The 19,963-nt window shown below is 38.9% G+C and overlaps 1 protein-coding gene across 5 annotated transcripts; it reads right to left on the bottom strand.

Moving 5' to 3' along the window:
* Window positions 1-65: 65 nt before the first annotated feature.
* On the bottom strand, window positions 66-19,963 carry LOC140036707 (phosphatidylinositol 4-kinase alpha 1-like). Of its 5 annotated transcripts, XM_072079160.1 has the most exons (19): window positions 19,723-19,952; window positions 18,387-19,453; window positions 17,914-18,255; window positions 17,658-17,819; window positions 16,125-16,310; window positions 15,836-15,994; window positions 15,606-15,733; window positions 15,210-15,516; window positions 13,958-14,126; window positions 13,609-13,826; window positions 12,803-12,961; window positions 12,521-12,703; window positions 2,921-3,191; window positions 2,759-2,820; window positions 1,959-2,145; window positions 1,750-1,846; window positions 1,158-1,240; window positions 857-1,012; window positions 66-455 (listed from the first exon to the last, which is right to left on the bottom strand). In XM_072079160.1, exons 2-19 carry the CDS (start codon window positions 19,353-19,355, stop codon window positions 448-450), a joined length of 3,846 nt encoding a protein of 1,281 aa, XP_071935261.1. In that variant the 5' UTR covers window positions 19,356-19,453; window positions 19,723-19,952; the 3' UTR covers window positions 66-447. The 5 variants fall into 5 exon arrangements, with proteins under 5 accessions (XP_071935261.1, XP_071935262.1, XP_071935264.1 ...); XM_072079161.1 differs by lacking the exon at window positions 857-1,012 and having other exon boundaries at window positions 19,723-19,949; XM_072079163.1 differs by lacking the exons at window positions 2,759-2,820; window positions 2,921-3,191 and having other exon boundaries at window positions 19,723-19,958.

The raw sequence follows: 19,963 nt of genomic DNA, 5'->3' as shown, positions 1-19,963 counted from the left end.
TCGTGATGCTGCAGCTGTCAAGTACATCTCTTACATTTAGAGTCAATTGTTCTTTCCCAGGCACATAGAAATTGCGATGGTAGATAAGAAGCATGATAAACAATTGAAGCCTTTTTTTCCTCTTATTATTCCTTTCAACTAATGCCACCAACTATATATGTCCCAACCCCATAGGACCAAGACATCTCCCAACCCCCTACTCCTAAGAGGAAAAAAAGAGCAAATGGAGTACAAACATTTTCCATCACGTGATGAGTTTACAACGGGATGAGTTTACGAAAAGGTCAATCAATTGGGCATACAAGCCAATAGATACCTTTTAACTTTGATCCTACAATCAAAGAAGAACATTCTCAATAAAATGCAAACCATACTAGCAGCGTCTGTCAGGTCCATCTTCCGAACTCTGCTCGTCCCACAAGATGACGTCACTGCGGATGAAATTGCTTATGAACCTGGGAAGAATTGAAATCAAGCACAATGAAATTCAGGTTATATCGTGTTCCCGAGACGCCACCTAATCATAAGATATCCCGAATTCTACTCCCAAACCCTCCCTTTTCTCTCTTCCCCTCTTACTCGGACCAAACAATAAATTCAGGTTATACCGAGGCTCACTTGCGTTTCCCATGTTTATTATTCAAAATATGCCCACAAACCAATAAAAAAGCATTCTTTCAAGTTTTGACATAAAAGGAAAAAAGAAAGCTAATAAAAAGTGAGGTTTAAGACACCAAGAAGTGCAGATCCCAAAGTCGTTTATTGGAATACAGAAATTATTAACTTAGACCGCACATTGCTCGACATGATAAAACCAACCACAGCCTCCACCTATCAATGAAGAGCAACAACTCACCATTTTTCATTAGATTAAACTCGCCAAATAAGGTAAAAAGATGGAAATGGAGATGAATAACATGATAGTTTTCCTTGATCCCAAAAGGAGGGGGATGGAAACTTGTTTCAAACTTTTGACCACATGAAGGCACAGCGACCAGAGCATCAGTTGTTTCTGAGAATAGATTAACGGAATTAATTACTTCCTTCTGTATTTAAAAGTCTTCTATTTTATCCTACTTAGGACTCTTGTTTTTGTTTATTTTTTTGCATGCGTTATGATGGAAGGTCATTTGGGAGATCAAGAGAAAGAACCTTACCATAATTTTGATGCACCATAGTGTACTTGAAAATGGCTTTAACAAGGGAACCATAACTCATAGACTTCAATGGCCCCATATGTCTGCAACATACAGCAAACAAGAAATAATTCAAGCGAACCATTCTGATGCAAGAACTGAAATTGGCATTTGACACACTCAAATAGTCAATATTTATAGCAAAACAAACGCGATTTACAAAAGTCGCATTAAAACGTTTTGTGCCAGTATCAGGAAAAAATAGCGCGCACTCTCTCTCTCTCTCTCTCGGGAGGGGGAAGAAGCAGGATAGATCAATTATTATAGGGATTCTACCTGAAATCCGAATTTCAATGATACCAATGCCTAAGATATTTCAAAAAGCAGGCAAAGCAATGAACTAAAACCACAGTGACCGGGCCAGAATAGCACAATAGTCTATTTACACAATTTCAAGCAGAAACAGATGCAACTGTGGTGGGACTATTACAAAGTAATCCACTGAAGCATATCCGAGAAAAGTTCTTGGCACCTTAAGAATTGACAAAAACAGCAGCAATGAGGAATTTACTCCTATAAAAATAACATCGTAGCACTTTACTAATTTACTTACACTATTTCAGTGTACCGAAGTCTCCATGCTGGAAACCCAAGATGGCATCTTGTGGGTCCATAAATTAGTAGCAGATCAGGATCAGCTCCTCCAGAACCTGTTAAGACAATACTAACAAGAATAATATAAACTTGCACAGACAATGCTAGAAAAATATCTGCTAAATGTTCGGAAAATCTGGGAAGCCAAAAAGAGGCAAGACAGGATACCAATGGCTCCTAAAGCTTCAGCCATTTGAGGCTCTGTAAAATCTGACTTTTCCTTAGTACCATTTGCATAGTGCTTTACAAAGAGATAATTAGCTGCTTTGGCAACTGCTTCTTTTCCATCCTCAAATGAAACAAACTCCAAAGTCAGATTTCTGCGGGTAACAAGCCGACCATTAACAGCAGCCTCCTGCAAGAAATCACAATCCAAGTCTATTATGCACCATCTTTCTTTCAAGTTTATCAAAATTCAACTAGAGCTTTGCATCAAACCTATGACATTGGCTATATCAACACTTTTTCCCCCACTAAAGCCATACTTGGAAAGGGGTTACTTAGCTATTCCATTTAAATAATCATATCCTGTTGCTTCCTTTCATGTTTCCTAACACCTTTATTATCCTTCAGTCCACCATTACAAAGTTAATATTTCACTCTTCAATCCAAATAATTGGACTGGCTACAGAGACCATGTATCTTGAAAAAATATTACCACTCAGGCAATAAGCAGGAGAAAGGGCTTTGACACATCTCTTGGGCTCAACAACTCGGCAAATCAAAACTTCATTTACATTTTCACCATAATAACACACTGAACCAGCAGATTCCAAACATAAGATATTAAGTCATGCATACAAACCGCCCCTAATGTCTTTTACACAAAATAGATATGTAAAATTGATTACTTCATTAAAATATGCATCACAACGGAATATTGAACTGACAAGGTTGACATATGACATATACTGTCATGAATACTTGTAGAAAAGGATCTAGCTAATTGTGGATGAAGATCATGATACCTCAGACAAGTTTGCACTGCTGAATCTTTGCATGATAGGTTCCTTGTTCTTTTTCAACACACCTGCAACAGGAAAATGCTATCACACCTGTCAGGTGAAACTTACCAAAGGAAATGTTGAGTAAATTCTAAAGCATTTTCACTTTCTGGATATCCCTTTTACCTTCTGGATCATAAAGGCAGACACTTTTCACACCAATATCTGCAACCCACTGCAATAACTCCAAAACTTTTGAAAGTTCTTGAGCTTCTTCACTGTCTATTACCATTGCCAAATAACGAACCTTGCTGATATCAAGGGCTTCATATTTCGTCAATATATCACTAGCAATGAGAAAGCTCTCAAAAGACTGCACTACTCCCAGCAGAAAGTACCATATGGTGACGGCAAAATGCAGAATGAGCCAAAGTGCACGAAGACCCAGATTTCCACTCTAAACATAAATAGTAAAGTCAAATGAATATCCACAGAATAATGATCATCCGAGGACACGGAAAAAGTATCGTACACCAATCAGCCCAAACAACAACATGAATCGATATTGTTAGTTATTGAAATAAGGAAATATCAAGCATTTACCAATCATAAGGCCAAGTAATCTCCAATTTGAGATTGACTAAGATTGAAAAATGCTTGAATTTGATTAACAGCACAGCAAAATAAATTACCCTTTTTCCTGGATAAACTTTAAATTCTACTTTTTAGAATGTTCTGACTGGGAATCATCTAATATTGTTTATAAGGAAAGCTATCCCTTGGTCAAGGTCACAATCATCACCACGTAAAGAAAGCCAAACCCAGCATCACAAATGTGGCCTATTGCGTAAAATGACTGAAGCAGATTAAGAAGTAGCTATAGTCCCAGAACAGATTCAGTGATGACACCTATAAAGAGAAAATAGCCCAAACTAATGACATGAGACAAGTGGAAGATCCAGGAGCTTATCTCGTAGTCCATTATATAGGTAAAACAAGCTCTTGCACAGAAGTCATTTTGAGGAGAAAAAGTGATTCCAAAAAGTTAATCGAGTGAAGGCGAGTGTTCCACCATGTTTAGCTCTTATAAATATGGTAGTGGCGTCCAATGGTTCAAATGGTTAGCAAGTTCTTACTTTGTGCATTTAAACCATGAACACAAAGAGGCATAAGCCCAGAAAAAAAAAAAAAAAAACCAAGATCTGGAGACATATTTGAATGGAAATTTTCCAATAGAAGAAAATTTTTATCCATGTTACAACTCAACCCAACTAAATGCCCCTAAGAAGCACTTGAAAATAAAACCAACAATAGAAATTTGGGAAAAAAGGAAGAGTAAAATTCTTGAACCTCAATCACTCACCCGGGAAGCCCATTTAAGAAGCTCCTGTGTTTCATTTCCATAATTCAAAATCCTGTGAACAATGAAAAAGGCAGACAAAAATGATTTTTTAGACCAATAATGACATAAAAAACCAATCTTCCAGCACTCATTAGTTGAAATCTAACGCACTAACAAGTAGAAAATATAAAAAATAAATAACAAAGAATGCATGATAAAAGAAAAAAGAGAAGAGAAGAGAAATTCTGACACTGATTGAATCTGATGAAGCACCATAATCACATTCAAAAGATCCAAGTGTAGAATCTTAGGTGAGAAAGCAAACTTAAGCTTAGAATGGCTGCCAGATAAGAAATTCCGGACTGAAACCATGGTCGACATGTTGACGAAAACAAAAAAGGAATCCAGATGATAAAATTGAAGAGTCTGTCCGAATAAGCAGCGGTACAGAACAGGGGAGGACGTCAGAGTAAGGTCAGTCACCACAAGAAAAAGAGGGAAAAATCAGGGAGAGCGTAAAAATAAGTGCAAACTGCAAGGTGGGGGACGATAAGGGCAAGATATACGTGGGGTTGGGCCCCTTGGCCTTTACCTGCAGCTGTCATTGCGATTGCATGCCTTACTGATGATTCCTATATTTCTCATTCCCATACCCACAAGTAACAAGTTCTCGTACATACAGTCACACACACCAACAAACACGCAGTTCTCGGACATCCCCATCCCCCCACGGTCCCCATTCCATACCTCTTGGAATTTATTTTATAGAACATTATCATCTTTTTCTTTTTTTTTTTCCTGAATTTAGAGGCAACCATAGAACCCCTATGCGAACTAGTAACTTTCTTTTCGTAGATGTTTTGGCCTGGATCTCGAGTACGTGTTTCTGTGGTGACCGTAAAAAATCATGTGCTTGATTAGGAAGCCTGGCACGCGTTCATTTTTCGCCTTCGTTGCGGAAATTTGATTCGTTTAATTGCAGAGGCAGAGGTAGAGGTAGTACTAGCACTCTTTCTTTCTGAGTACAATTTGCGTCACGAGGAACCTCAGTTCTCACCCAAGACGCGTTTTTCACGAGACTCGAAAGTACCAGAATTTAAATCAACCTAGAAAAGATGGCCCATGTTGATCATCGTGTTATGCGTGGGCACGACAATTTGAATTACTATTTTTAAAAAAACTTTATAAAAAAAATATAGTTTAATATGCAAGTTAAAAGAATGATTAAAAAATATAAAAATTTCTAGCTTTTTGACATTTAACATTTTTTTTTAAATGAAGGCCCGTCATTAAATTGTACCTATGACATTTTGGTGACAGACAGCTAGGCTATGCTACGGTGTAGTATCATAAACAATGAAAAATTGGGAAAGCGTCACTTGTACGCTCCCCCGCTCGCTGTGTCATCTGGTGTAAAGGAACTTTGTTGACATAACTCGCATAAGGTGTCGAGTCGAATAACTCGCGCATTTGGGCAAAACTCAAGTAAAAAACTTTTAACATTCTCTGCACCTGCTATTTCACATTAGTTTGATCCACGACTATCAGTAGTTCTTTGGGGATTAAGTTTATCTGCAAAAAGTCTGAGGTTGTGTTTGGATTATATTTTTCATGAAAAAATTACTGTAGCGATTTGATGTATGTGAGGGAAAAAGGTAATAGGGAAATGTAATCACGGAAAACGACGTAATTTTCCGACGAAAAATCGCAATCCAAGCAAGGCCTGAGTTTCTCAGAATTGAGAAAGACTATCAGTAGTTCTCTTTCCTTCTTTTTGATTCTCCGATTAAGGTCCCTTCTGGTAGTGGAAAACTCCGATGGAAACTGAAGTTGAACGAGAATAAATGCATCGCTTCACCTTTGTAGACCCGAGATTTACAGGCTGCTTTTACTTCAAGGGAAGAGTCCAACTTCCATCCCACCACCCCCCAAAAAACACCATTACGAGTTTCTTAGGCCATCGGGAGAGAGGTCCTGTGCCCATCAGTTCTGGTTCTTTCTTGCTCCAATCTTGCTCAATCCAACAAACCAACCGATTAATCTTGAATTTTCTCCATAAAAACCCTTAGTTTAGTAATTGTGAGGTGATTAGTGAAGTGATTTGGAAGACTAAGGTGCTAAGTTGTCTCCTTTCTTTGGTTGATAAGGTGAGTAGCTAAGGAACCTCTCTTTTCTATCTAATGATGTTTAATTAGTGGCTTGTGGTAGTCTAAGAGGTGATTTTGTAGGCTATTTCATTATTTTGGTTGAGATTGGTGAATTTTTCTATTTATTCATGATTTTTCTGTTTTTATATGTTTAATATCGTGTGGCCATGGATGATGGTTGGGAATGGTTTAGAATGAAACTAGAGTGCGTAAATTGTGGCTATTTGCGGAAAATTTCCGCTTTGAAAGGAAATTTCGGAATTAGGGTTTCAATTAACCCCATTCTGCCCGGTATTGTTTCTCCTAGTTAGAGGCCGAATTAGCCTTGGGTTAAAACATGAAAGTTGTAGAGAATGATATTTTATAGTTGCCTGTAAAATTTCAACCCAATCGGAGTAACGTAGCACGTGAAAAGACTGAAATACCCCTGCTGCCCTGTTTCTGTCCGAAGCTGATTATGTTTCTGTCCGAAACTGATAATTAGCTTCTGTAATTGGTTAGTTTGACCGGAAATACTACTGATTTGGTTGTCGATGTTTTCTTAAGAATTATATATTTGTATCTTAGTTTTCAGATGGCTTTGGAATCACTTGAATTGGAGTCGTATGTGCTGAGATATAATCGAACGAATCAGGACTGCCACAGTAAACTTCGAATTGAAAAATCTGGGATTGTTTTGGTAAATTTGACCTAGATACATTGTAAACTGGACTGAGTGGCCTTCTTCAACATTGTAACCCTTTCTTTTAGTTTCGAAACGGTGTATATTACACATCCATCCGATAGTCGTAGCGCCGGTTGGATCCAATACACTAAACGATATCAAAACTGTTTTTGGGTTTTAGGGTTTAACTTTCATTTCCGGTCATTTTCCTAGCTAAATTTTGTACTCGAATGACTTTGAGCCTATTGAACGGCTGTTGTGATGAATTTATATTGCGTATGACTTTGGGATTGATTGTGGAAAATAATGAAGTCATAAGTGGCTGGAAAAATGGGTAAATACAGAGAGCATGCTGCCCAAAATTTTAGGGCTACACGATTGGGTAAAAACGAAGCCCTAATTGTATTTTGTTTAGTATGAGTACCTCGGATCACACTTTATGTTAATTTGTTCAAGACTTCAATGTAAATATATGTATAAGTGTTTAACCTTGTCGATTAAATGTATTCCGTTGAGACTGTGATTTTATGGTTTGGTAGGCATGTTCTCACCTTAGTAGTTTCCGATTGTTCATTTTCTTTGGGTCCTATCTCGCGTACTATGCTGGATTTGTGTGAATCGAGTCCGTGGTCCTGGCAAGAGTTGGGCAGGCGGTCCGCCGAACCCTTTGATTTGCCTTAGAGTGAGGTGGGGCTGTCACAGGTGGTATCAGAGCCACTTCGCGTGGCCTCTGCGCGGAGTGAGATTGGGCCAAGTGGTGTTATGGTCCTACTTTCGTGAATGCGTCGAAAGGTATAAGTGCTCTTTTGAACATAAGTTATGAACTGTGCATGTCATAAGTGTAAAGATCTTTATCATAGGACTTGGGGAAGTTAGGTATGTATGTCAGGTAAGAATCTTTAATATGGATGATTTACACTTGGGACCGGCCTGCTCGAGTTGTGAATTATCTTAGATGGGATTCTTGCGCCCGAATACGAAAGAGATGAGAGTTTAGGTTAGAAAGGACTTAGACGAACTAGAAACGCAATTCTATGAAATTTCGTGTGGTTTGTTCGAGTGTGGTTAAGCGTGATCAACTTTCATTAAGATATAAATGGTGTTGTTCTCGTAAATTATGGACGGAACCCTAGAGGGGGAAAAGCTTTTCGTTAGTTTTTTTTGTACTCGTGACCTAGTCTGTCTATAGTACTTTTGGATGACCCCGTTACTTTCATGGATCTCTCATATTTGTATCTAATTGACTGCTACTGTGTGACTGGTTCGGTACAGTTGTGTGTATATATATGCTTTTGATCTGTGAGTACCTCTTGTTATTTGCTTATGCCTATAATTATCTTTAATATTATCTTTGCACCTCGACCTTAGATTGACTTAGATCAATGAAGGGCACTTGTAGTGTACGAGGCCGCGGGCGTGGAATTAGGCAACCCACTTCTGAAAGGGGCACTGGGGAAACTTCGCCTGGACCTAATCCTGAACCTAGGGTTGATCCTAACGTCCAAATAGCTGCTGCTATGCAGCAAATGACTGATTTGCTAGCTCAAGTGGTGCACCAACAGGGTCACAACCCTAACCCCAACCCTGGGAACCCTGGTAACCACGTGGAAAGCGAGGACTGGGCCCTCGAGAGATTCCAGAAGTTTGTCCCACCAAAGTTTATTGGAGGACCCGATCCAGATGTAGTCGAAAGGTGGCTAGAGAAAATGGTTGGATGATCTACTATACAGTTGGAGTTCTAGTTTTAACTTGTGTAATAGTTGAAACTGCAATTGTACTTGTACTTATGTGAGAATTGATGACCTTTGTTTTATTCGGGTAATTAGTATTTCTTGTATCTCTTGAGGTTCTAGTTTGTAGTGCAAATGAATTTGTGGAACATTTGATGTATATTTGAGATTTATATTGGAATTTATTTAAGAACTGAAGTGAACGATTGAGTTCCGGCGAAAGTTGGGCAGGCGGTTCGCTGAACCCTTTGGTTCGCCTTAGGGGGAGGTGGGGCTGTCACAAGTTTCATGAAATTTCCCACAGGAACACCTTTGAAACCATCATCATTTTTTTTTACTCATCAATATCCTGTATTCAACTGGAAGTACACTTGCTTCCATGTGTTTCATGGGGAATTTTCTGCTTTCCTTGTAACTTTGTAACGCAGACCGGTAGGATGCATCTACCTTCAGTGCTTGTTAACAAGGAAAAACCTTGGTAGTCCATCTTAATATAATAGCTCTTCCTATCCAATTGGAAAAAGCTTAGAACTTTTAGTGTTTGCAGGAGACTTGCAAAGAACCAGAACTGATGGGCACAGGACCTCTCTCCCGATGGCCTAGGAAACTCGTAATGGTGTTTTTGGGGGGGGGGGGGGTGGTGGGATGGAAGTTGGACTCTTCCCTTAAAGTAAAAGCAGCCTGTAAATCTCGGGTCTACAAAGGTAAAGCGATGCATTTATTTTCGTTCAACTTCAGTTTCCATCGGAGTTTTCCACTACCAGAAGGGATCTTAATCGGAGAATCAAAAAGAAGGAAAGAGAACTACTGATAATCTTTTTCAATTCTGAGAAACTCAGGCCTTGCTTGGATTGCGATTTTTCGTCGGAAAATTACGTCGTTTTCCGTGATCACATTTCCCTATTACCTTTTTCCCTTACATACATCAAATCGTTACAGTAATTTTTTCATGAAAAATCATGAAAAATATAATCCAAACACAACCTCAGACTTTTTGCAGATAAACTTAATCCCCAAAAAACTACTGATAGTCGTGGATCAAACTAATGTGAAATAGCAGGTGCAGAGAATGTTAAAAGTTTTTTACTTGAGTTTTGCCCAAATGCGCGAGTTATTCGACTCGACACCTTATGCGAATTATATCAACAAAGTTCCTTTACACCAGACGACACAGCGAGCGGGGGAGCGTACAAGTGACGCTTTCCCAATTTTCCATTGTTTATGATACTACACCGTAGCATAGCCTAGCTGTCTGTCACCAAAATGTCATTGGTACAATTTAATGACGGGCCTTCATTTAAAAAAAAATGTTAAATGTCAAAAAGCTAGAAATTTTTATATTTTTTAATCATTCTTTTAACTTGCATATTAAACTATATTTTTTTTATAAAGTTTTTTTAAAAATAGTAATCCAAATTGTCGTGCCCACGCATAACACGATCAACATGGGCCATCTTTTCTAGGTTGATTTAAATTCTGGTACTTTCGAGTCTCGTGAAAAACGCGTCTTGGGTGAGAACTGAGGCTCCTCATGACGCAAATTGTACTCAGAAAGAAAGAGTGCTAGTACTACCTCTACCTCTGCCTCTGCAATTAAACGAATCAAATTTCCGCAACGAAGGCGAAAAATGAACGCGTGCCAGGCTTCCTAATCAAGCACATGATTTTCCACGGTCACCACAGAAACACGTACTCGAGGCCCAGGCCAAAACATCTACGAAAAGAAAGTTACTGGTTCGCATAAGGGTTCTATGGTTGCCTCTAAATTCAGGAAAAAAAAAAGAAAAAGATGATAATGTTCTATAAAATAAATTCCAAGAGGTATGGAATGGGGACCGTGGGGGGATGGGGATGTCCGAGAGCTGCGTGTTTGTTGGTGTGTGTGACTGTATGTACGAGAACTTGTTACTTGTGAGTATGGGAATGGGAAGTACAGGAATCATCAGTAAGGCATGCAATCGCAATGACAGCTGCAGGTAAAGGCCAAGGGGCCCAACCCCACGTATATCTTGCCCTTATCGTCCCCCACCGTGCAGTATGCACTTATTTTTACACTCTCCCTGATTTTTCCCTCTTTTTCTTGTGGTGACTGACCTTACTCTGACGTCCTCCCCTGTTCTGTACCGCTGCTTATTCGGACACTCTTCAATTTTATCATCTGGGTTCCTTTTTTGTTTTCGTCAACATGTCAACCATGGTTTCAGTCCGGAATTTCTTATCTGGCAGCCATTCTAAGCTTAAGTTTGCTTTCTCACCTAAGATTCTACACTTGGATCTTTTGAATGTGATTATGGTGCTTCATCAGATTCAATCAGTGTCAGAATTTCTCTTCTCTTCTCTTTTTCTTTTATCATGCATTCTTTGTTATTTATTTTTTATATTTTCTACTTGTTAGTGCGTTAGATTTCAACTAATGAGTGCTGGAAGATTGGTTTTTGATGTCATTATTGGTCTAAAAAATCATTTTTGTCTGCCTTTTTCATTGTTCACAGGATTTTGAATTATGGAAATGAAACACAGGATAGAACTTTACTCTTCCTTTTTTCCCAAATCCCTATTGTTGGTTTTATTTTCAAGTGCTTCTTAGGAGCATTTAGTTGGGTTGAGTTGTAACATGGATGGAAATTTTCCAAATTTTCTTCTATTGGAAAATTTCCATTCAAATATGTCTCCAGATCTTGGTTTTTTTTTTTTTTTCTGGGCTTATGCCTCTTTGTGTTCATGGTTTAAATGCACAAAGTAAGAACTTGCTAACCATTTGAACCATTGGACGCCACTACCATATTTATAAGAGCTAAACATGGTGGAACACTCGCCTTCACTCGATTAACTTTTTGGAATCACTTTTTCTCCTCAAAATGACTTCTGTGCAAGAGCTTGTTTTACCTATATAATGGACTACGAGATAAGCTCCTGGATCTTCCACTTGTCTCATGTCATTAGTTTGGGCTATTTTCTCTTTATAGGTGTCATCACTGAATCTGTTCTGGGACTATAGCTACTTCTTAATCTGCTTCAATCATTTTACGCAATAGGCCACATTTGTGATGCTGGGTTTGGCTTTCTTTACGTGGTGATGATTGTGACCTTGACCAAGGGATAGCTTTCCTTATAAACAATATTAGATGATTCCCAGTCAGAACATTCTAAAAAGTAGAATTTAAAGTTTATCCAGGAAAAAGGGTAATTTATTTTGCTGTGCTGTTAATCAAATTCAAGCATTTTTCAATCTTAGTCAATCTCAAATTGGAGATTACTTGGCCTTATGATTGGTAAATGCTTGATATTTCCTTACTTCAATAACTAACAATATCGATTCATGTTATTATACCAAAGGTCACAAGAAATTAACTAGAGAAGTAGCCTGTGTTCTGATGCAATACCATATGACTACTTTTGACAAACAACTTCAAGGACTACACAACCATGTGCATCAGCGTAAGCAGCAATAGAACTAAGATGGGGAAAACAATTTGTTAATAAGTTGAAGGACAGATATGCAACTTTTTTTCCCAAAGCGATAATGGTGCTGTATAATCAGAAGCGACCCACAAGTTTGACAAAGTTGTTAACATTGAGTATGGAGGTGATAAATCACATTCTTAATATTTTATTCCACTAAGCTGAAAGGAACAAAAGTATTGGTGCTTCTAAGGATGCACTTGTTTCTTTTGTCAGGGGGAAACCAGCTAAAATCAGTTATATCAACTACAGAATTGTGATAAAAAAGAAAACCATATTCCTGACATTAAGAAGATAGCCGAGTTCAATATAGGGACATAATATAACTGCAATGATGCATGCCACTACCCAGAGAAACTATAGTGCTGAACTATTTTAACAATCGAAAGGCAAACATGTGAAGTGATAAATGATAAGATCAAAGTTCATAATAAAAGAAACCTGAAGAAGGCCCTGACTCGTGCATGGCGCATATGAGAGTGAAATAACTATCCACTCGCGAACAATTTTCTGGTATAAAGAACGGACAGTAGCAACCCAAGCAGGGTCGTGAACGGCAGCTGATGGCGGATCATTGTGGATAGAAAAAAGTAGGGAATCCAAACAAGAAGAATTCCACAAAATCTGTAACAAGTACCAAAGGTTCAAGTAATCTCAGAATCTGAAGAAAAAATCATGCAATGCTGAACATTTTATTCAATCTATATCACCAAAAACTTTAACCTGCGGAAACTTATCTCTGAGTTGATTCAATAAAGTTACTGAAATATCACGAATATGCTCGTCCCTCTGAGACAAATTTTTTATAAGAAAACATGCATGGATGGAAAGGGCAGATTCTCTACTCTCAGCATCATGACCAGTCTCAGAAGCCCGTTCATCCTGCATCCAGAAGCAAGGAACAGATATTTCTGACGTTCAGTCTGTCATGTAAATGCAGAAAAGTTTCTTCCAACTTTCTTTCTTTTTAGGATATATCCGTTGGGGTGGGCAGGGATAGGTGCAGGTGGCAGAGACCAAGTTCCCAAGTTTTATTTTTAAAATTCCAGTAAAAACTTAGACAGAAGTGCTGAAAAGGTAAAACCTTCATACTAAGATAGATATAGCTGCATAAGTACACAATGGCATAGAAAAAATGGGAAAAAAAATTCCGAGAGGATTGTCGACCCCTTTGAATACTCAACAAAACAGGAAATAACAAAATACACAAGCCCCTTGCTAAAACTTGCTTCCTCTTCCCTTGCTCTTATCTTCCCATAATGGTCCAGAACTACCAATCTCTCAACCCTGAACATAGACTCGTTTGAGCAAACCATATTTCACCAGAAAAAGTTAATACAACTTACCAAACTTATAAACTATCAAAAAAATTAAGATACGAGAATTACTACCACACTAAATGAATGCAAACTCATATATAGCTTCATTTATAAATATATTAGTTTGAATATTAAAAAATTGAACAAACTAATATATACAAAGAAATAAATGGTGGACAAGACCCATATAGGTGGTGAAAGAGAGCATACCAGCCAAAGTATTGCTGTTTCAAAGGCCCGGTGAACAATTGCTGTCAAGCACTGAGAGACAGCTGGCATGAGATTTGGACTTTTCAAATACTCAAAGACACAGCTGAAGGCACTTCGAGAAGCCGTTGAATTAGGGCTACCATTGAGCATGCCACCATTACTACTGAATCTGATTATCTCTAGAAACGCTACAGCTAAAAGATAAGTTGCCTTGACACCTGTAGAACTCAGAGCAGAAAGAATCAGAAGAGCATACAAAAGAGGATATAATGCCATTAACTTTTCTCAATACTGATTGGCAAATAACATGGGATAGTGATGCTAATAGTACCACTGAATTTCATCAAACCTGAGATTGTGCCCATTCCCGAAACCTCCACGCGCCTGCCTAAAGCAGCTGAAAGAGCAGATCTTTGGCTTACAGCAGCTTTTTCATTGCCACTACCTCGCCGGCTACCCGGGTTATGAAGAGCATTAAGTTCCAACTCATCTTCAAGCCATTTTACAGAGCTAACAACCTGGATAGGAAAAAAAATCGTTGACCCTTTTTCAAACATAAAACATTGAAAATGACGAAAGATGAAAGATCAACCCAAAAAGTGTAAAAGAAGGGTCTTTCAAGAGCTACTCAAAATAATATACTGAAAGATCTTAAGAATCACCTCTTAATGCAGTAACTTTTTATTTATAAGCTAAAATTTGAAACTAACTTTAAGCATGATTTTGTGTTGAAATATTTTATTGTTGAAAATAAACCAGAGTAAATCAGTTCCATTGTCAAGTTCAAGAGTAACATAACATGTAGTTGACATCCTAGATGTTTCTACAAGAGACAATTAGTGGTCTATTAACTATATTCTATTAAATCTTAGAAAAACTATGACTTTCAGAAGACGTATCTTAACTCAAGAACAGTGGTGAATAATGACATAAGGCACCCTCCATTTGTTTAATTGCATTATCCACTCATGCTCTGTTCTTCTATCACCTCCTTTCTCCAATCCAGCTGTTTCTTTTGAATGCAAAGAGCCTCATTTTAATGATCAGATCAAGCCTAAAACCCTATATTCTGAATACCAAAAGAGCCCCTAGAATATACTTCAAGAATAATTTGTAGGAGGGCATTGCCCTACACTTGATGAATTGAATTATAGCTGCACGGGTCTTATAAACAATAAACACAAATGAAGAACCATCTAATATGATATCAAGACCATCATGCTTAAAGCTTAAGCAAAATGGATGTAAACGTGTTCACTAGGTAGTCTGAACCGACATCATGCCAACCCAGTAAAAAAAGAAATTCCCGGTAAACAGCCCTGGCTTAAAGGTTACATAATGGCACAAATAGAAGACACCTTTACACTGACAAGAAATTGCACGCATTTAACACAACAAACATCCTCAAATGTTCATACATCCAAAAATTTTGACAAAACAACAATAAGCAACAGGCAGATATATTGAACTAATAACTGAGCTGTGCTCAGCCAAAATCCAAAGAGTTCTAGCTATGTTTGTGATATGATACAGGATGTGATGGAAATCAAATGAGGTAAGATGTGTGTGTGCGTGTGTGTATAAAGAAAATATGAACTTACTAGGGGTGGAGTCCCTTGAGAGATGCGCTGAACTGCAGAAGCCCACTGAGCATTCCACATGTACGGTCCACCAACAGCCTGGACTGCAATTACACCCATGCTACCTACACTATTTAGAGAAGTGGACACTGACTTTGTCGTCACCTGACCTTTTTGTATTGGAGGAGCTAGCCCAAAAAGAGCTATATAGAACCACAAATTGCGAAATAATTTTAAGAGTGAAGGTTCCACATCTATAGTAGGATCAAAATCCGAGCATATTTCAGCCACAGCAGGGAGTAGAGGACCGAGAAAATCTGCTCCACTCCTGCAAATGTGAAGCATTAGTGATCATACAATATCCAAACACATTTTATCAAACAATACTATTTTGGATCTAATATCAGAATGTCTCACCTTCCACTTTTGGATTCAGCAGCTAAGCCTACATCTGAACACAAAGATAGCAGACGATGACGAAAATCTGACCTCAATTTGGTATCAGTTAGGCCACCAGCAATCACAAGAAATCCTGCAGGAAGAGTCTAGAATGTGATTGAACCAGTGAGCATAGCATTTAAGATGACAAAATATCATAGCAAAAAAGATACATGGACAAGTTCTCACATCCAAAGGGAACAGCGTACCTCAACACGTTCTATCGTGGCTTCTGGTGCCACAGTTTTACTTTCAGCAGAGCCAACAGCAGAGAGTTTACTTAAGTAGCTTCGGATCAATAGAACAACAGCTTCACGATAAGATTTCTCAAAACCTAAACTCGCCAGGCGAGAAACAGCATCAAGAAGCTGCAGTAACTCAACAAAAACAGGTTGAGAGATGATGCTGTAGGTTCAATATTAGCAGTAGCTAGCAAACTAGTAATGCTAGTCATGTAGTATCTAAAAGACCCGACATGATCGCTAATAAACCCTATACCTGGAGTCTCAGTAGGCCTGGGGCCGAGGCATCTCCCTCTTCTAAACTTTCAATAAATAGTGGTAATATCAAGTCAACCACTTCAGGCTTGTTAACAGAAACATTTAAATCCGCAAGCAAGCGAATCATGTTAAGTTGCCCAGCAGAAGCTGCCTGCTTATCTTTTGCATCATGCGATTGCTGAAGCTACAACAATTAAAGGACAAACCACATAATCTATCAAAAACATATCACTCTGGTAAAGGAGCAAATGAATTGGGCCTTTATAACCATAAACCACTTTTCAAGGCCAACGTGAAAATCAGGCGAGGAAGAATGACTAATGCCTATACAGTCTCCTGATTATAGTACTACCAGCAGAATACAACAATTGTAGTTTGAGTACACTTTCAAATATGAAAACATGACCTTGAATTGCCAAGATTACCCAGCTCCCTTCCTACTGTTTTTATCATCCTGACAAGCACATGTTACACTTCTTATAGCTGCCAATGCTTTAACAGCATGCACCAGTAAAAGGTCAAACAAAAAACGCTATAAATGAAACTGTCCTATGTGCTCACCTAAAGGGCAACCAGCACACAGAGCTGCCATGGATTAAGAGCCCAGAAGGGCTAGTTTCACAAAAATATCTCTTGATACTATGCATGCACCAACCTCATCTGCAGATCTGTCATGATTAACAAATGGGTTCTCTACAACAGCATTTGTACCAATAACTCTCTGGATCTCCACGACTTCAACTTTAAAGATAAAACTGATCCCAAAAGGCAAGTACGGAATATCAAAAGGTAAATGAGAAAATGGTCTTCCGCATCATTCGATTTTTAGAGGAAAACGAGCAAGACGATGTTTACCAAAAGTTGCTGCTGAGTGCACCAGAGAAGAATTCTATTGAGTTGAATTAAAAAGTTATCAAGAACCTAGGCAATAATGGTGGGGAACAATGATGAGGACAGCATAGAAGAAAAAACATCCTTGCTGTGGCAAGAGCCTAGAAGGGAAGAAATGGGAAAGAGAAAGCTTTTCTTTTGTTGAGAACCTTTAAATGAAAAGAGACAAAGAGAACAGGGATAAAATGGAAGAATAAAATGGGCAAAAGGTTTTCTCTCAAAAGATGGAGAGAAAATGAAAGAAAGTTGACAATTCCCTTGTAAAATTTTTCTGAAAACCAACTTTAATCATCAAATGCTCACGAACAAAAAATTAACGTATTATCAATCCAAAATCATTTTCCCTTCCCTTCTTCTCTTTCATAACTTTATGTTTACGTTTCTGTTCGCTTCTTTCCGTTTCTCTCCAAACTCCCAAACTAAGCCCACGTATCAGAAAATGACGAATTTAGGCTCCCATCTCATAGCTCATGCATGAAGAGAAAAATGTAAAGACACACACTAAACGGATAGTTGACTAGTGGACAAACATGCATATGCTTTTGCAACTTCAAGAATGCAAATTCATGTCCAATATGTACATGATAGCAACTTAAACAGTTTGCAATTCAAAATGTCAATGAGTTGCATATCAACCTACCTCTTCTTCATAATCTTTACGTTCACGAAAGCTAGTAGCTAATCCCATTATAAAAGTATCCACAGGCGGCCGTTCCTTGATCCATCCATATTCAATTATTTCACAAGTTGCTTTCAAGACACTCTGAAACATTGCACCCTGGCTGCTGCCCCAAGTGTCAGCCTGTTTGAAAAAATGAAAGTGCACCAACATTTCAGTAAGTGACGCATTCAAGGCACTAGAACTTAGACCATCACAACTCAAATAAATGGTAAACCTGAATACAAGTAGTCAGCACTAGGGGCTTGAAACGAATAAGCAAAACTCGCAACAGCTGGCCACCACGTGCAACAGCAGCTTGGGAAATTCCACCGAGTAAAGAGCCAAATAGCTCCTCGCAAATCCTCAACTTCCGCCACACTGAAAATAAACATGCCTCAGCAGCCTCTATCAACAATGCAAGAGTTCCATGCAAGAACCTCTTTGATGACTTTCCGTCAAGGTCAACAGATGCAAGAATCTTAATCTGTAACTTAGCCACTGCTTGGTAAACAGATAGCTTGGTACTGACTCTTGCTTTCAATAAATGCCCTTGTTCAGACCAGTCACGCTTTCTTATCTGCCCAGAGAAGAGACAAGATAACCGGCTCAACTTTCTTTCACTAGTACTGCCCTTTTCCTTCTAAAAATCAATTTGTGGCCTAGTAACGAGTTACAAAAACTAAAAGATGAATAATTCAGAAATCCTACCTTTAAAAATGCTAACATTGATTGGAGTTGTTCCTTTGTGACAAGTCTCACTTGTTCCAAAAGCTTGGAATCAACCGTGGCCTTATCCAATATATGCCTTATCAATTTAAAAGCAATTTCCTGTTTTTCAAGGTTCTCCAAGGACTCTTGCTCAAAAGATATAAGAATTCCCTTGCCTCCACCGCCATCATTTAGCCCTGTGCTTACGTTCAAGATATCCACATTGCTCTTCCAGCCAGCGCTGCCCCCATTGGTCACAATTCCCTTTGATGACGACGCATCATCAGCAACGCTGCCAGATGATCCGGAGGCATTACTCACCTCATTCCCTGGACTTGCCCTCTCATTAGAGTGATATGGAAAATGGTTCAAACTCAAGGGTGAACTCTGACTTGAAGCAGCCTCGGAAGAAATAAGCTCCCTCGGTGAATTGGGAACCATGATTTCAAGCCGTTCAAGAAGACACGAAACTAACCTGTTAGCATCAGACGAAAGAATGGGCGGGAAATTCAAGGCCAAGGCGTTCAAGAAAACCCTGGAAATCCCCAAATCCCCAGAGACATTGCCTGTGGCAGAGATCACAATTTCTCCAGTGAAGCCAGCAATGTCAGTTGCAAAATCAGAGGCTGACTCCGCAGCTCTACACATATAAGCAAAGTAGTCGTTAAAGAAGGAGGCAATCGCGTCATTGCCAAATGATTGGGGCCAGAAAGAAGGGGTGAAAGAGGATGGAATTGCGCGATAGAAGGCAAGGAGGAGGGATTTAGGCCGTTGATCGTCGTAATTTGGGCATTTGGAGAGGAAACGAGCCACTGCCAGGACGGCATTGAGCTGAGATCTCGAAACCCTAGGAGATCCGGTAAGGAGAGCCTCCGCCGAAGGACACCGGCCGCATATCCAGACCAACTTGTCAGCGAATTGCTCGGGTTTTTCAGCAATTAAGTCACACAGCTCGATCAACGATTCCATTTCCGCAAATTTAAGACCAGAAGGCACTAACAAATCAACGTGTAAATTAGCTCATTCCCGCATTGCAAAATTGAATTCTTCTGCGCCATGATCGCCATCTGAATTATGTTCAAAGATTTTGGTGAAATCACTCTTAGTTGAATAAATAGCAAAACTACACACAATTGAAGAGAAAATTCGAGCTGTCCGCGAAATTGCATCAGAGAAACTAGATCACATATGAGAGGAAAAATGCGGACTGCAAGGGTCAAAGGTGAGAGAATTGACAAAAGTAACACGAGTAAATAAATATCCACGTAAAAAGCATTTTAAAAAAAAATAATGCTGTCGGATAATTGCAGAAAAAAGATGTGAAATTAGGGTTTACAGCGGCTGTAGTTGAAGGGACGACCGGAGGTGGTACTGGGTCGTGAAGATCTATGCGGCGTCGTAACGTCGCTGTTGTTCCTGCAACCTTTGTTGTTTCTGCAACGTCTCGCGCCCTCTCTATCTCTCTCGCTCTTTTCCTTTTTTTTTTTTAATATTTTCCCACCTTTCTAAATTCTAATGTTCGGTCTCGAATGCCTTTTTTTCGCTCCACCTCCTCCTTTTTTTTTTTTTCCCCACTA

The sequence above is a fragment of the Coffea arabica genome, chromosome 2e, assembly GCF_036785885.1.
Source record: "Coffea arabica cultivar ET-39 chromosome 2e, Coffea Arabica ET-39 HiFi, whole genome shotgun sequence".
Classification (NCBI taxonomy): Eukaryota; Viridiplantae; Streptophyta; class Magnoliopsida; order Gentianales; family Rubiaceae; genus Coffea; species Coffea arabica.
The sequence above is the reverse complement of the archived record's forward strand: the minus strand, read 5'-3'. Positions and strand labels throughout refer to the sequence as shown.

Bases quoted from the DNA above. Each gene is read 5' to 3' on its own strand.
- LOC140036707 (XM_072079160.1), bottom strand. From the start codon at position 19,355: ATGGAATCGTTGATCGAGCTGTGTGACTTAATTGCTGAAAAACCCGAG. The intron at 15,995-16,124 runs GTATAGGGTTTA...GAGTTACTGCAG, and splicing joins CAGGCCTACTGAGACTCCAG to CTTCTTGATGCTGTTTCTCG. The intron at 1,847-1,958 runs GTATCCTGTCTT...TTGTCTTAACAG, and splicing joins TGAAGCTTTAGGAGCCATTG to GTTCTGGAGGAGCTGATCCT.